General features: G+C 54.9%; 1 protein-coding gene and 1 pseudogene across 1 annotated transcript in view; one reads left to right on the top strand and one right to left on the bottom strand.

Annotated features, from left to right (window-relative positions):
* MUC5B (mucin 5B, oligomeric mucus/gel-forming) overlaps positions 1-15,548 on the bottom strand; it is a 100,063-nt gene that overhangs the window by 29,776 nt on the left and 54,739 nt on the right. Inside the window, exons 16-22 of the mRNA XM_015588663.1 lie at positions 5,537-5,614; positions 3,123-3,194; positions 1,971-2,021; positions 1,435-1,696; positions 1,202-1,316; positions 999-1,089; positions 691-797 (exon numbers count right to left, since the gene is read on the bottom strand). Of these exons, the coding sequence (XP_015444149.1) occupies positions 691-797; positions 999-1,089; positions 1,202-1,316; positions 1,435-1,696; positions 1,971-2,021; positions 3,123-3,194; positions 5,537-5,614 (776 nt within the window). The remainder of the gene's footprint in view (positions 1-690; positions 798-998; positions 1,090-1,201; positions 1,317-1,434; positions 1,697-1,970; positions 2,022-3,122; positions 3,195-5,536; positions 5,615-15,548) is intronic.
* LOC112479304 lies at positions 12,397-12,515 on the top strand (annotated as a pseudogene).

Genomic DNA, 15,548 nt, shown 5'->3' with positions numbered 1-15,548 from the left:
CTCCCCCCATCCCCCCGCCTTTCTTCTCCCCTCTGGAACCTGCCACTGCTGCGGGCAGAACGGCGCTTGGCTCTGGGAGTGACCCACGACCCTGGACGCCCCGCCCACCCAGGACTGCAGGACACGCTGTGGGCACCCAGGCACTGGGAGTGACCCACGACCCTGGACGCCCCGCTCACCCAGGGCTGCAGGACACGCTGTGGGGCACCCAGGCGAGGCGCCCACTCGCCCCTGGAAGCTGCGCAGACAGGGGAGGGGCCCGCGGGTGAACGTCGTCCTCCCTGCCATACTACCAGCTGGGGGTGGGGTGCGCCCCTGTACCCTGACTTAAGGTTTGGGGTTTCTGCTAGTTTTGGGGGGATCCCAGAGCTTTCAGGCCACTTCTGAAGGCAGGGTTCCCCCAGCTCATCGGAGGGGCTTCCCGCCCTGGGTGCCCCGCTCTTGGTGGCTCTGTGGGGGACGTGTTCATTTGCACGTGCAGATGGGCACACACACAGCCCAAGGCACATGTGCTCACACGTGTGTTGCCCACATGACGTGCAGTGGGGCGAGTGTGTGGGTGCAGAGGGTGCACCTGGAGTGGAGGCCGTGTCCTGGGCTGCCCTCCTGGGCACCCGACATCCCACTGCTGTCCTCACAGCCTGGGCCGCAGGGCCCGCAGGCAGGCCGGACCCCTGGGGAGGCGCTCACCCTATCTGTGCAGTTGTCGGCTGGGGCAGGCAGGGGGTCCTGGCACTGTTCTGTGGGCCCATCCAGCTTCTGCAGGTTCCCGAACTGTAAAGGGGTCAGCCTGGCATCTGGGGAGAGGAGGCACTCCATGTCACGGGCACAGAGTGGCTCTGGGGGCAGTGCAGGGGAAGCTGCTAGGGCACCCTGACCACCCAGGGCCCCCACCGATCTACTCTCTGTCCAGTGCCCGGCTGAGCCCCTCCCTACAGCCTCCCTGGGATTGTCCAGCCTGGGCCGGCCGCCTGCCACCTCTGACGCCAGGCACTCACTGTGGGCATAGAACTCGTTGATGGCCCGGAGCCCGTTGAAGTCTCCGCAGAGACCACACGTCTGGTTGGCGTACTTGGGGTCCAGCTCCAGCTGGGGGTGGGAAAGGGACAGCTGTGGCCTCTGCTGGACTGGCAGGCCCCCCTGCAAGCCTCCAGCCCATCTGCAGGGGTTCCCCCAGCTGAGGCGTGGGTGGGCATCTCACCAGGGCGCTGTCCTCCCCGTTCCACATGAAGGTCAGCATCAGCCGGACGTTGACCTTGGTGTAGTCACTGCCCCGCTCCACCAGGAAGCCGGCCCGGCTGTAGGGCAGCTCCTCCCTGGGGCGAGAGTCCTGGTCCTCCGCGGCCTTGGCTCAGGCAGCGTCCAGCGCCCTCCCCGCAGCTCTGACCCCCGACCCACCCGAGCCCCTGCCCTTCTCCGCCAGGCCGGGCTCACCGCTGCCCGTTGATAAGGACGGAGCCGTTGGAGACCTCCAGGACCAGCCCCTGGGTCTTGAGGACGATGTGGGTGATGGTGGGCCTGGAGCCGGCCAGGCCGCGGCGCAGCTGGATGTTGAAGTCCTCGTAGGCGGCGCCGCAGTGCGCAGAGAAGACGTAGTTGCAGCGGCCAGGGAAGCGGAAGATGTCGCCGTCGAAGGTCTTGTAGTGGGCGTCGCCCCAGGTGCTGCACACGCGCCCGCTGTGCGCCGCGTTCGGGTCTGCGGGGAGAGCGTGGTAGCCCCCGCATCCAGCCCCGGCAGCCTTCCCAGGAGGAGGGGCCACCAGGGGGGCGACACTCTAGCCACTTCGCCGGCCTCACTCCCCTCAGCACTGATACTCCGCGGGCCCGACGACCTGCCAGCAGCCCGGGGCAGCCCAGGAGGACCGTCTACAAGGAAGGCTCCCAGCTGTGCCCCTCACTGTCCCAGGTTTACCCACCCCCCAGGGCTGGCAAACACCCAGTGCCATCGGCAGTGGGCTCTGTCCACTTACTGCTCATGGTGGAGTAGGTGGCGACGGGTGGGATGAAGGTTACGCGCTGGGCTGCGGGTGACGGCAGGTCATACCCGGGACATGGCCAGGCAGTCACACCCCTTCCTGGGACCCCACCCTCCTCCCGGCCACCCTGGGGTAATAGGAGCCTCAGCCTGACACTGACACAGCCCAGGGGACCCAGGACTAGTGACCGTCACCTACTGGGTCCTTCCATCTGCACAAGACACACTTTTTCTGTGGGTTTTTCTGTGTATGTGTTACCCTGAGCAGGTGTGAGTGTGAGTGCATGTGCGTGTGAATGTGTGTGAATGTGAGTGCATATACGTGTGAGTTTATGTCCATGTGCGTGCATACTATGTGTGCATATGTGTGAAATGCATGTGTGAATGTGTGCACAGTGTGCATGTGTGAGTGCGTGTGTGAATGTGTGTGTACAGAGTATGAGCATGTTAGAGTGTGCACACCAAGTCTGAGTGTGCATGCGTGAATTTGTGTGTGCGCATTGTGTGAGTGTGTACTCACTCTGAGTGTGCACATGTGTACGTGTGTGAGTGCATGCATGTGTGTGTACACCGTGTGAGTGTGTGAGAGAGCGTACACATGACATGAGTGTGCATGTGTGGGTGTGAATGCACACACGTGTGCACACTATGTGAGTGCATGTGTGTGAATGTGTGTGTACACCGTGTGAATGTGTGTGCGAGTGTACACACGACGTGAGTGTGCATGTGTGAGTGTGAATGCGTGTGTGTGTACTGTGTGTGCGTGAGTGTGCACATGACGTGAGTGCATGTGGGTGTGAATGCACACACGTGTGCACACTATGCGAGTGCGTGTGTGAGTGTGAGTGCGTCTGTGTGTACGCTGTGTGAGTGCGTGTGAGTGTGTGTCTGTGTACGCTGTGTGAGTGCGTGTGTGAGTGTGAGTGTGTGTGTGTACACTGTGTGAGTAGTGAGCGTTTGAGCCTCTGCTCTGCATCTTTGTTTTCTTGGCCCCACCGGCCCCCATTGCTGTCCCTTCCCCCGGGAAGATGGGATACGGGCGGGGTCTCTATGTGACACGTGGCTGATGTGGAAAGGGGTCCATCCCTCCCGCCGGTCCCTTCTGCCTGCTTCGGAAGCGCCACCGCCCGGGTCCGGGGCCGCGTACCTGTGCCCGCCCTCCGACCGTCCGCCGCAGCCTCCGTGCCGGCCGGGCTGGGCTCCGTGCCGCCCTGGGTCTCTGCAGGGACAGGGATGGGAGTCGGGAAGAAGCCGCACACGTCTGGCAGCTGTATGGGGCCCCAGTGGCAGGTCTCCGTGTGGCGGGGTGGCATGAAGAGGCCCTGGCCCCCCGTCACGCAGCGTGACAGAAAGCAAGCCCTCGCAGGACGGAAGGGTCCAGCAGGACCGGCCACTCCTCAGTGGCCTTGCTCTGACCCCTCCCCTCCCGGGCTACGAATTCGGGGTGGTGCCTCATCCCTCATGTCGCTGTGGCAGGGCCGGCCAATGGAATCAGGAAAAGGCGTTGGCCCTGTCGACCCCGGCCACCTAGGGAGAGGGTTCGGCCCACGTCCCTCAGGGAAGGACAAAGACCAGCTTTGTTGGGGAAGCTTCCGGCGTGACTTAGCAGAAACCCAAGACCAGAGCCAGCTCCGCGCTGGAGCCACCAGTCATGGCAGGTGGGGGCCCTGGGGGCCCCACTGCCGGGACAGCCAAGGTCACCTGTGTGTCCACCACCCCGGGCAGGGCCTCCGCCGCCAGCCTGACCAGGGCTGAGCCCGCACGACTCCTCGCTGCCTCGGCGCACAGGACCGAGCCCCGCAGGCCCCCTCAGCCGGGCTCTGGCTCGGGCTCCCCCTTCTGGCCCAGGGCTCCGTCCTCGGTCTGCCGAGAGCCGCACACTCAGCCCGGCTGCGCCCCGTAGGGAGTGGAGGCAGGGCCCCGACGTCCCCGTGCGGCCGGAAGGCAAGGGGTGCCAGACCATGCTGTGGTGACCCTGTCAGACTTCCCTGCCGGGCCATGCTGCGAAGGTCACCGGAGGCCACTTCCTGTCAGACTTCCTGCCAAACTTCCCTGCCAGGCCATGCTGCGAAGGTCACCGGAGGCCACTTCCTGTCAGACTTCCCTGCCAGGCCATGCTGTGGCAGTCACCTCAGCCTACTTTCTGTCAGGCTTCCAGTCAGACTTCCCTGCCAGGCCATGCTGCGAAGGTCACCGGAGGCCACTTCCGGTCAGACTTCCTGTCAAACTCCTCTGCCAGGCCATGCTGCAACGGTCACCTCAGGCCGCTTCCTGTCACACTTCCCTGCCAGGCTATGCTGCGGCAGTCACCTCAGATCACTTCCTGTCAGACATCCTGTCAGACTTCCCCTCTAGGCCATACTGCGGTGGTCACTGCAGGCCACTTTCTGTCAGGTTTCCCTCCAGGCCATTCTGTGGCAGTCACCGTAGACCACTTCCTGTCAGGCTTCCTGTCACACTTCCCTGCCGGGCCATGCTGCGAAGGTCACCGGAGGCCACTTCCTGTCAGGCTTCCCCTCCAGGCCGAGGACACGTGGAAGCCACGCGGACTGCCCCGCATGCACCTTTCCCCTCCAGCCGCCCCCCGTGCCCAGGGCACCGCCGCCCGCTCCATCCTCCGTGACCCCAGACCTGAGGCCCCTCCCGCCTGTGCTGGTCCCACTCCATGTCAAGGGGACTGGTCGTAGGTCGAATGGCGTCCCCTCCTTTGGGTCCCAGGCCAGGTTCCCACGTGGCCAGCTCCATGCAGGGCCACCCACGGGCTAAGGGACCGGCACAGTGAGCCTGGGCCTCCATCGCCCGCCAGAGAAATGCCACCGCCAGTGCCCATCGCACAGCACACTGGGTCACATCGCCCTGGCGTGAGGCCCCTCCACGAGGGACCCATCCTCAGCCACCCAGGGGACCCTGCCCGTCACAGCGCTTCTGCCCCCGGGTAAGGGGACTTGGGGCGGAGGCCCCGGGACATGGCTGCTCCCCTGTGCCGGTGCCTTTCACGCGGCTCGTGCCCACCTGCCCGGACCCCCGCGCGGGGCGAGGCCCCGCGGGGACAGCTTGCAGGAGCTGAGCGTGGCAGGGACGGGTGGGGACGGGGACGGGCGGGTGTTGCCCAGACAGCCCCTGGGACCACGTCGTTTCTGTTGACAGTAAGTATTAGGCTCATGGTGCTTCCGGAGATGCCACCAGGGCCGAGGGCCCGCAGACCACGGTGGGGGGCTGAGAAGGACTGTGCAGTGGCTGCGGCGTGAGGCGCAGTGGGTTCAGGTGCAGCTCCCCGCGGCTGGGTCACCTGTCCGCCCCGTGCACCGCTGCTTCAAAGCCGCCATGGGGCTCCCCGATGGCCGTCACCCCAGGCTGGCCATGGAGGGCAGAGTGGAGAGGACGCCAGAGCTGGGGGCTGTCCCTGTCTCCTGGGGACGAGTGACCCCCAGCCTGGCCCCTTCGCTCATTCTTGGGGGCCCAGCTTCTCCTGGACAAATGGGGCGGGGTCGCGCCGTCCGTCGGTTCTCCGCGGCTGAGCGGCCCGCGGAGGGTGAAGGCGGAGCGAGGCCTCAGCCTTACCTGCCTTCTGCAGTGACAGCAGGCCCAGGAGCGCCCACGCCAGCGTCTGACACCCGCTCGGGGTGCCCATCCTGGGGACTGGCACGGGCAGGCGGGGAGGGCGTGCGGCCGGTTGCTCGCTCCCCTGGGGGCCCTGGGCTTATGTAGCACGGAGCCTTGGCCCTCGCCCAGCTCCTGGGCCACGAGGCGCACTGTCCTCTCCCCGCTCCAGCCACGTGTGTTTGCTCTCGGGGAGGGGACGCAGCAGGAAGGTGGCCGGACGAGGAAGGATTTTCAGCTCTGGGCCCCAGGGACAGGACCCCCGCCCCCTAGAGGGGAGAGGGGATGCCCGCCCACCTGGGGCTCTTCCAGACAGCAAAGCCCCTGCAGGCGGGGCTGCCCGGGGGTCCCGCCTCGCTGCAGCCCACCTACTCAATGGGGACGGTGGTCAGCAAGCAGCCTCACGCTCAGCTCCGCGTCCAGCCCCTCGGGGAGCCCGGCCGAGGCTGAGACAGGGGATGTGGGGGAGGAGACCTCAGGGGGAGCTGGGCAGAGGCGCTGACCCCCGGCCCGAGCGGCAGGGCCGGGCCGTGAGGCGGTCAATGCTGGGCCTGAGAGCGGGCCCTGGAGCCTCCTGCTCAGCTGGGGCCGTGGTTGGCTGTGTGTGGAGGGCGGGGTACGTGCTCTGCCTTGGGACCCCAGCCATGCGGACCAGTGCCCCTTGCAGGTCTCCGGACTTCTCGGTGTCTCCTAGTTCAAGTTCAAGGGAAAACGAGGCCCTGAAAATTGGCCAGTGCCTGTCCAGTGCCCACCCTGGCCCCGGCAGGGCGGAGGACCTCAGCCTGGCATCCTGTTTGACCCTCACGTGACTCCTCTGCTCCTCGGGGCCTCCCTGGTGCCCCCAGCAGGCCTGACGGGACCACTGTGTACAAAGAGCGGTGCCCCTTGAGGCCCCCAGCGAGGCTGACGGGGGTCACCGCAGAGACCGGGTTCTCCCACACCGGGAGCCCTGACAGCCATGGGTCACGTGGTGCCCAATACCCGGTCACTGCGGCCTCCACGAACGTCCCCTGTGCAGCTTCTCCCTCTCACAGGCCCTCGCCCAGACCTGAGTGTGTCTGAAGATGTCCCGCGTCCCTCGTCCCCTGGGAGGGACCAGGCAGGAATCATAGGGTCCCGTCCTCTGAGCAGCCTCTCCGGGCGGTGGCGGTTTGTAGGACAGTTTGCGTGATAGACAGAAGGGGTCCCCAGGAACAGCCGCCGCGCCCCGGCGTTTGTGTCCATGAGGGCAAATCTGTGGGTGCAGGGTTGTCAGGCCCACAAACCTGGGCCCTGGGCGGGGCGGGGCGGGGGACATGCAGGTCACAAGGCGGTTCCCGACCCTGCTCCTAGCACACCGCCGGGACCCCAGGGCGAGTGCTCCAGCCACCCGCCACTCCTGCCGTCATCCTCACTGTCATTTTCAAGGTCGAAAGTTCAGGGCCAGAGTGTCTGGGGTCTCCAAAGCTCTTCCACGTCCAGCCCAGCTGTCCCCACTGCAGAAGAGCACAGTTGGAGGGGCCTCTAGGGAGGGCTGGCCAGGAACCTCACAGGACAGGCCTGGAGGCTGGTCTACCTGGGGGCCGGACACCCGTGCACCTGCCCCGATGCCCTCAGGGGGACCCGCCACGCCCCCAACACTGAGCAGTGGCACCTCCATCAGGGACTCAGGTGTGTGCGGATCCCCGCCCCAGAAGCGAGCTCCATGCGGCAGGGGCCTTGCCCGGCAGGTCGCCGCTGGCACACAGTAGGCACTCAGCACCCTGGACGAGGGCGGGGGGCCCCGCCGGCTGGGTCGGCCCCGGGGTCGCAGCTGTTGAGACATCCCGGATGCACCGGCCGGACCTGTTTGCTCAGCGAGTTTCCTCTTCACACTTGAGGGAGCGGAGAACAGAGGATAAAGGGAGGGAAGGGGAGCGGGCTGCCGGGAAGGGGCCTCCCGCCGCTCCGCTCCGGGAGGGCTCCGCCGGCCACGGGCCAGGAACCTGCTTGCCTTGGGCGCGCCCTGTCCCTCATTCAGTCTGGGGGGCAGCCAGGACGGGGGAACCTCACTGGGCCCCACGGCGTCCAGAGGCGACGTGCTCCCACCCGTGGATAAAGACCCCCACCACAAACGCAGAGGCAGACCGCCCCCGCCCAGCCCCTGAGTGGTGGACAGGCCCTCGCCACTCGCCCTGCCCCGTCCCCCTCCGTGGCACTGCAGACCCCTGGACAGCGGTTCCCAGGTGCCTCGTGCACTTGTCGGGTGCTGGCTATTTGCCCAGCTCCCCCTTGGCCACTGTGGAGGGTCCAGGAGGACCAGGCACAGCCCAGGGGGTCACAGGTGTGGCTGAGGATGGGGCACTAGGTGTGTTGCCTCCTGCTCCCCAGAGGGTGGCATGGCGTGAGGTGGGAACCACGGGGGGCCTGGCAGCCCTGGTCTGTTCCCGAGGGGCCCACACTCCTGGTGAGCTGAGGGGCCCAGTGGTGTGACCAGCGGGCCGTGAGCCAGGCAGGCCCATGGCTGGGTGGTCCGGGTGAGGAGGGTGGTCCAGGAGGGGAGGCACCTCAGGCCCTGGGCTTTGGGATGGCCGAGCCTTGTCACCACCCCGAGCACATGCAGGATGTATCCAGCTAGACCCAGGTACCAGCCTGGTCCAGAAGAAATAGGTGGAGGACACGCCCGGCCATGGTGGCGCCCCGGACAACCAGCCTGCCCACTGACAGGTGTGACCGAGCAACTCCACCCCACGTCAGGATGTGGGGTGCAGAGAGGCAGCTGTGACAGCTCCACTGGGGGTTAAAGCTGTGGGGGGACAAGCAGGTCACGCTCTACCTGGGTACCCTTGTCCCCAGAGCTACTCCACTGTGAGAAGGACCAGGCTCTTCCCCCACCCTACCCCAGCTGCGAGAGTGTGGCCCCCTCCCCCAGGAGCCTCTCCCTCGTGAAGACTGACCCCACAGTGTTTGTCCTTATGTGACCGGCTCATTTCGCTCAGCACAGTGTCCTCAAGGTGCATCCACGCTATAGCAGGTGTCAGGACTTCCCTCCTTTTTAAGGCTGAACGACATCCCACTGTGTGTGTGGACGGACCACGTTTTGCATGGCCATCATCCATTGATGGACACGGGCTGCTCCCACCTTTCTGCTGTTGTGACTCACGCTGGTGTAAACATGGGGGTCCACGTATGTGTTTGAGTCCCTGCTTTCGATTCCTTCGAGTGTGGACCTAGGAGTGGATTCACTCGATCATATCGCAATTCTGTTTGACGTTTTGAGGACTCACCATGCTCATTTCTCCAGCTGTAGCCTTTTACATTCCCGCCAACAATGCACAAAGTTTCCAGTTTTCCACATCCTCACCAGCGCTTGTTATTTTCCCCGTTTTAAAGAAAATAACAGCCATCCTGATGGGTGTGAAGTGGCATCTCACTGTGGCCTTGATTTGCATTTATTTAATGGCTATCGATGCTGAGACTCATTTCTTGCGTTTATGGGCCATTTGCATGTCTTTTCAGGAGAAACGTCTGATCGGGTCTTTTGCCCATTTTTAAGTTGGGTTGTTTTGTTTTGTTTTTGACATCGTTAAGATTTAAGAGTTCTTAATATTGTGATTATTAAACCCTTATCAGATACATGTTTGCAAATATTTTCTCCATTCTGTGGCTGCCTTTTAACTCTTCGATAGTGTCTTTTGGTGCATGAAAGGTTTTAATTTTGATAATACGATTTATCTGTTGTTTTTTTTTTCCTTTGTTGTCCGTGCTTTTGGGGTCATAGCCAAGAAATCATTGCCAAATATAACATCACAAAGATTTTCCCCTATTTTGTTCTGAGAGTTTTAAATTTTCAGCTCTTACATTTAGGTCTCTGGTTTATTTTGAATTGATTTTATGTGCACGACGTTGGGATCCGCTTCGCCCTTTAGCACATGGATATCCGGTTTTCCCAGCACCATTTCTTGAAGACCGTTCTTTCCCCCGTTGAAAGCTCTTTGCATTTTTGTTGAAAATGAATTCACAAAAAGTGCCAGGGCTTATTTCTACGCCATCCAGCCTGTTCCACCGGTCACATGTCTGAACGTTATGCCCCTGCCACACTGTTTTGGTGACTGTAGCTTTGCACTAAGTTTTGAAATCAGGAAGAATGAGTCCTCTAACCTTGTTCTTTTTTATCAAGAATATTTTGGCTGTTCAATGTCCCTTGAGATTTCATACAAATTTTAGGGTGAATTTTTCTATTTCTGCAAAAACTAAACAAAACAAAACACCATTTTGATTTTGACAGGGATTGCATTAAATCTGTAGGTCCCTTCGTATAATATTGATAACCTTATCAATATTAAGTCCTCAACTCCATGGATATGGGGTGTCTTTCTACATCTTTATTCTTTCATTTTTTTCTGCAATGCTTTGTTGTTTTCAGTATCTTTTGCCTCTTTGGTTAAATTTACTCCTAAATATTTTGTTATTTTTGATATTTCTTTAAACGGAATTGTTTTCTTAATTTCCCTTTGGGGTTGTTCATCACTAGTATATAGCAACTCGGTGAATTCACCTATTAGCTCAGTCTTCGTCCATCCAGGCTGCTATATCAAAGTATCGCAGACCCGGTAGCTGATAAACAACAGACATTTATTTCTCTCAATTCTGGCAGCTGGAAGTCCAAGGTCAGGGTGCCAGCATAGCGGGTTTCAGGGGAGGCCTCTCGGGTGCAGACTGCCGACTCCGTACAAAGTCAGCAGGGGTGGGCGAGGGTCTCTCTGAAGCCTCTTTTAGGAGGCATTAATTCCTTTCGCGAAAGCCACATTTTCATGATTTAAGCACCTCCCGCCACCTTTGGGGGTTAGGGTTTTAACATACGGGTTTTGGGGGGACAACTCCAGACCACAGCAAGCCAGAGTAGTTGCTCTGGGGAACTTTCAGAGTTTTCTGCATATAAGATCATGTCATTCAGGACTTCGTTTCCAACCCGGTGCTTTCCATTTCCCTGTCCGGTCTGCTTGCTGTGGCTAGAATTTCTGGGACTATGTGGAACAGGAGTGGTGAGAGTGGCCATCCTTGCCTTGTTCCTAATCTCAGAGGAAAAGCTCTCATCACTCACCACTGCGTGTTGGGTTTGCTGTGGGTTTTTCACATTTAGCTTTCATTCTGTCCAACTAGTCTCCTTCTAGTCCTAGTTTGTTAAGTGTTTTTATTCGATCATGAAAGGGTGTCGAATTTTGACAAATTCCTTTTCCGAATCAATTATGATAATCGTGTGGGTTTTTTTCCCCCTTTCATTCCATTAAAGTGATGATTGGTTGATTTTGAATGTTGAACCATCCTTGCATTCCAGGAATAAAGCCCACTCGGTTGTGGTGCATAATCCTTTTAATATGCATCTGACTTTGTTGGCTAGTATTTTGTTGAGGATTTTCGCATCAATGTTTATAAGGGATATTGGTCTCTATTTTTCTTTCCTTGAGTATCTTTGTCAAGGTAATGATGGCCTTGTAGAATGAGTTCAAAAGTGTTCCCTCCTCTACGGTTTTTTTGAAGATCGAGAAGTGTTCGTATGGATTCTTCTTTAAATGTTTGATAGGATTCATTTGTAAAGCCCTCTTCCTGGGCTTTTCTTTGCCGGGAGGATTTTTGATTCCTGATTTGATCTCATTACAAATGACAAGATGATCCAATTTGTCTATTTTTTTACAAGTCAGTTTTGTGAGTTTGTGTTTTTTATAAATTTGTCCGTTTCTTCTAGGTTATCAAATTTGTCGGCATAAAATCGTTCATTATATTATTTTGTAATAGTTATTCCTATACAATCAATAGTAATATCCCTTTCATTTCTAATTTTAGAAACTTGAGTCTTCTCTAGTTTTTTCTTAGTTCTTCTCGCTAAAGGTTTGTCAGTTTTGTTGATATTCCAAAGAACCAACTTTTGGTTTTGTTGGTCTTCTCTACTGTTTTCTATTATCTATTTTATTTATCTCTGCTTTAGCCTATTATGTCCTTCCTTCTGCTACCTATAGTTTAGTTTTTCCTTCTTTTTCTACTTCCTTAAGTTGTACAGTTAGGTTGTTGATTTAAATTTTTTCTTCTTTTTTAATGTAGGTATTTACAGTTATACATTTTCCTCTTAACACTTCCTTTGGCGAATCTTATAAATTTTTGGCATGTTGTATTTTTTGTTTCCATTCACCTCTAAGTATTTCCCAATTTCTTCTTCGGCTTCTCAGTTGTTTAAGAATGTGCTGTTTATCTTCCACATATTTGTGAATTTTACAGTTTTACTTCTACCGTTGATTTGCAGCTTCATTTCTTTATGATTGGAAGAGATGCTTTGCACAATTTTAACCTTTTCAAATTTATTAAAGCTTGTTTTTGAGCATAACATATGGTTTATCATGAAGAATGTTCCATGTGTCCTTGAGAAATATGCGTATTACGCTGTCGTTAGGTCAAGTGTTCTGTGTGTGTATTTTAGGTATAATTGGTTTATAGTGTTTCCAAGCCCTCTATTTCCTTATCGATCTTCCGTCTGGTTGTTCTATCTATTATCGAGAGTGCGGTATTGAAGTCTCTAACTGTTATTGGATAGCAATCTATCTCTCCCTTCAATTCTGTCAAAGTTTTCTTCATATACATTGGGGCTACGTTGTGTGGTGCATACATGTTTAAAATTGTTGAATTAAATCTTTTTATCAATAAATAATACCTTTCTTTGTCTCTTTTAACCTTTTAAATTTTAAAGTCTATTTTTTTTCTCCCATCAATGTAGCCACGCCAGCTCTCTTTTTGTTACTGTTTGTATGGGATGTCTTTTTCCAGCATTTCATTTTCAACCTATATGTGTCTTTAGTTCTAAACTGAGCCTTATCTACAGCCATGCTACCCTGAACAAGCCTGATTTCGTCTGATCTCAGAAGCTAAGCAGGATCGGGCCTGGTTAGTACTTGGATGGGAGACCACCTAAGAAGACCAGGTGCTGTAGGCATAAAAAATAAAAAAAATAAGGGACTGTAAGCTGACAAGGTCCTTACAATCTGTGAGGCCAGCTAAGGGTTGCCTCGCCTGATTCTGCCAATCCCTGCCTTTTAAATGGAGAGTCGAAATCCATTTACATTTAAAATAGTTATTTACCAGGATGGACTCACCTCTGCCATATTTCCATTTCGTTCTGCATGTTACCTACCTCCTTTGTTCCTCGTTTTCCCCATTACTGCCTTCTTTTATGTTTAGTTGATTTCTTGGTAGGAACAAATTTTTATTTCCTTCTCATTCTTTTATGTGTATATTCTGAAGATATTTTCTTTGTGGTCATCATGAGACTACACGTAACACCCTAGAACTGTAACAGTCTAATTTGGACGGATACCAACTTACCTTCAGTTGCATACAAAAGCTCTGCTCCACAGTTCCCTCCTCATGGTACCGTAATAAATTACATCTTTATACCTCGTGTGCCCTGGCAACATAGATTTATAATCATTTTATGCATTTGTTTTTAAACCATATAGCAAGTAAAAGGTGGAGTTACAACCAAAAAGTGCAAACCTAGTGAATTTGTATTTGCCCGCACACTTAGAAATCTTTAGTCCTTCATGCAACTGATTTACTAGCTAATGGTCTTCCATTTCAACCCGAAAGGCTTCTTTTAACATTTCTTGTAAAGCAGGTACAATGGTGATGCTCTCCCTCAGCTTTCATTTATCTGGAGATGTCTTACTTTCTCATTTTTGGAGGAAAGTTTTGCCAGGCATAGAATTCTTTGCTGACTGTTTTTTCTCTCAGTACTTCAAATACATCCTCCTCTGCCTCTCTGGCTTCCAGAGCCCCTAATGATAACCTGGCTAATAATTGTGTTTGGGGTGTCTAGTATGTGACGAGTGCTTTTGAGATTTGTTCTTCATCTTGGCCTTTAAAATTTGGTTACCATGCGTGTCAGTAAGGATCTCTTTGAGTTGATCCTATCTGGAGTTTGTTGAGCTTCTCGGAAGTTTTCAGCCACTATTTCTTTAAATTTCCACCCCTTCCCTTCTCCACTGGGATTCTCATCATGAGTATGTGGACCCGCTTGGTGTCGTGCCACAAGTTCCTTAGGCTCCACTCACTTTTCTTCGTTCTTTGTATTTTCCGCTCCTCACACGTGATGATGTCAATCATCCTGTCTTCAGGTTCATTGAATCTTTCTTCTGCTTGCTCAAGTCTTCTCTGGAGCACCTCTAGTGAATTTTTCGTCTCACATACTTTCAGCTCCAGAATTTGTTTTTTAAAAACGATTTCCAACTCTTCGTTAATATCTCGTTTTGTGCATGCGGTTTCCCTGATTTTCTCTGGTTCTTTGTCCATGTTTTCCTTAGTTCTTCGAGCATGATTAAGACAGTGTTTTAAAGTCTTTGCCTAGTAAGACCAATATCTGAACTTCCTCAGGGATGATTTTTATAAATTTATTTTTCTTCTCTGAAAGGGCCATATTTTCCTGTTTCTTTGTAAGCCTTGTGACTTTTTTGTTGAAAACCGTGGCATTCACTATTACAGTGTCACTCTGGAAATCAGATTTTGCCCGTCCTCCAGCGTTTGCTGTTCCTTTCCTTTGCTTCTTTCTTTGTTCCTTTCCTTTGCTTCTTTCTTTCTTGCTTCTTTCTTTCTGTCTGTCTCTTTTGTTTTTATTGTTGAAGGCTGCAGTGGTCCATTTGTTTTGAAACGTTTCCAGATGATTTTTACAGACAATATTCCTTGTTGCGTGTAATCTGCTCCTTTAGCCTGTGTTCAGCTAATGTTTCGACAGCTTCCTTGACTGTCGGGAGCTTTTCCAGTCTGCAGCCTGGCTCTGTGCTGAGGCAGCCCTTCAGCACTCAGGTACACTCGACTGCTTTGTAAGGTCCCGTGTACACACGGCTGCTTTCCAATGTCTTAATTTCTCAAAGAGTCTGACCTCGCCTTCTCTAGGCCTTCGATGGTCTGTGGTAGGCGTCCACCTGTAATCTCCTGTGCAGGAGTCTGTGGGTCTGTAGTCACCTAGCAGCTTTTATGCCTCTTTTGCCACCTTAATTCCAAGTTAAGCAAAAACAGTGAACACCTTACGTTATTAGTCCCTCAGAAATCCACCAAACAGTTTAGAACTGATGTACACAAAAATTTGCAAACATGGTATTCTCCGCTCCTTCGGGTTTGTGTGTGAGTTTGTTGGAGGTGGGGGTGGAATGGTAACTGGGCCGGCAATTCAAGACCAAAACTGCCACTGCGCTGGGGGTGGACATGCAAGGATGCGCAGAAGTGCCACACACTATCCCACTCTGAGATGGCTTTTTCTTGCCTGGACATGAGCTTGCTTGTTGCGAAGCTCTGACTGTCTGCTGTGGCTTTGACAAAGTCGGTTCAGACAGTTTCTCCTAAATTTTTTTTTCAACATCTCTGGGAAATGAGAGCTTAGAGCTTCCCGGTCCAGCCTGTCGCTGACTGACTTATATTATTGAAAAAGACACACCCTGAGCCAAGCAATGAAGGTGAACGTCCCAGCGATGGGTCCAGTTGCCACCACATGCTTCCAGATACGATGCACCAAGGACGCGGCTCTGCGGTGTGGTCCCTGCTAAAGCATGTGCCCCAACCTGAGCCCAAGGAAGCTGCAGACCTCGGGGAGCAACATAACTGGCCTGTGCGCCTCAAAAAGGTCGTAGTCAAAAAACACAGAGAATGGCCGAGGGCAGATTCCAGATTCAGGGAGTCCAGGGAGATGGTGCTCCTGTGACATGTGGTCTGGGACCAGATCCGGGACTGGGAGACACGGACACGGTCAGGACAACAGAGGGGTCCAGCCAGCTGGGGCCTGTCGTTTAGAGGGTGAGGCGTCCTTGACTCAACTGGATGTGACCTCGCCTTCTAGAAAACCCCGACCTATATAGGGGCAAAGGGGCGTGCTTCTTAAACTTAGGTGGTTCAGAAAAAGTGCGTAGATACAGAGCGCGAGCGAGCACACGCACACGCACGCGCCCGAGCACACGGACGCGCATGCGCCGAGCACACG

The sequence above is a fragment of the Pteropus alecto genome, unplaced genomic scaffold, assembly GCF_000325575.1.
Source record: "Pteropus alecto unplaced genomic scaffold, ASM32557v1 scaffold43, whole genome shotgun sequence".
Classification (NCBI taxonomy): Eukaryota; Metazoa; Chordata; class Mammalia; order Chiroptera; family Pteropodidae; genus Pteropus; species Pteropus alecto.
The sequence above is the reverse complement of the archived record's forward strand: the minus strand, read 5'-3'. Positions and strand labels throughout refer to the sequence as shown.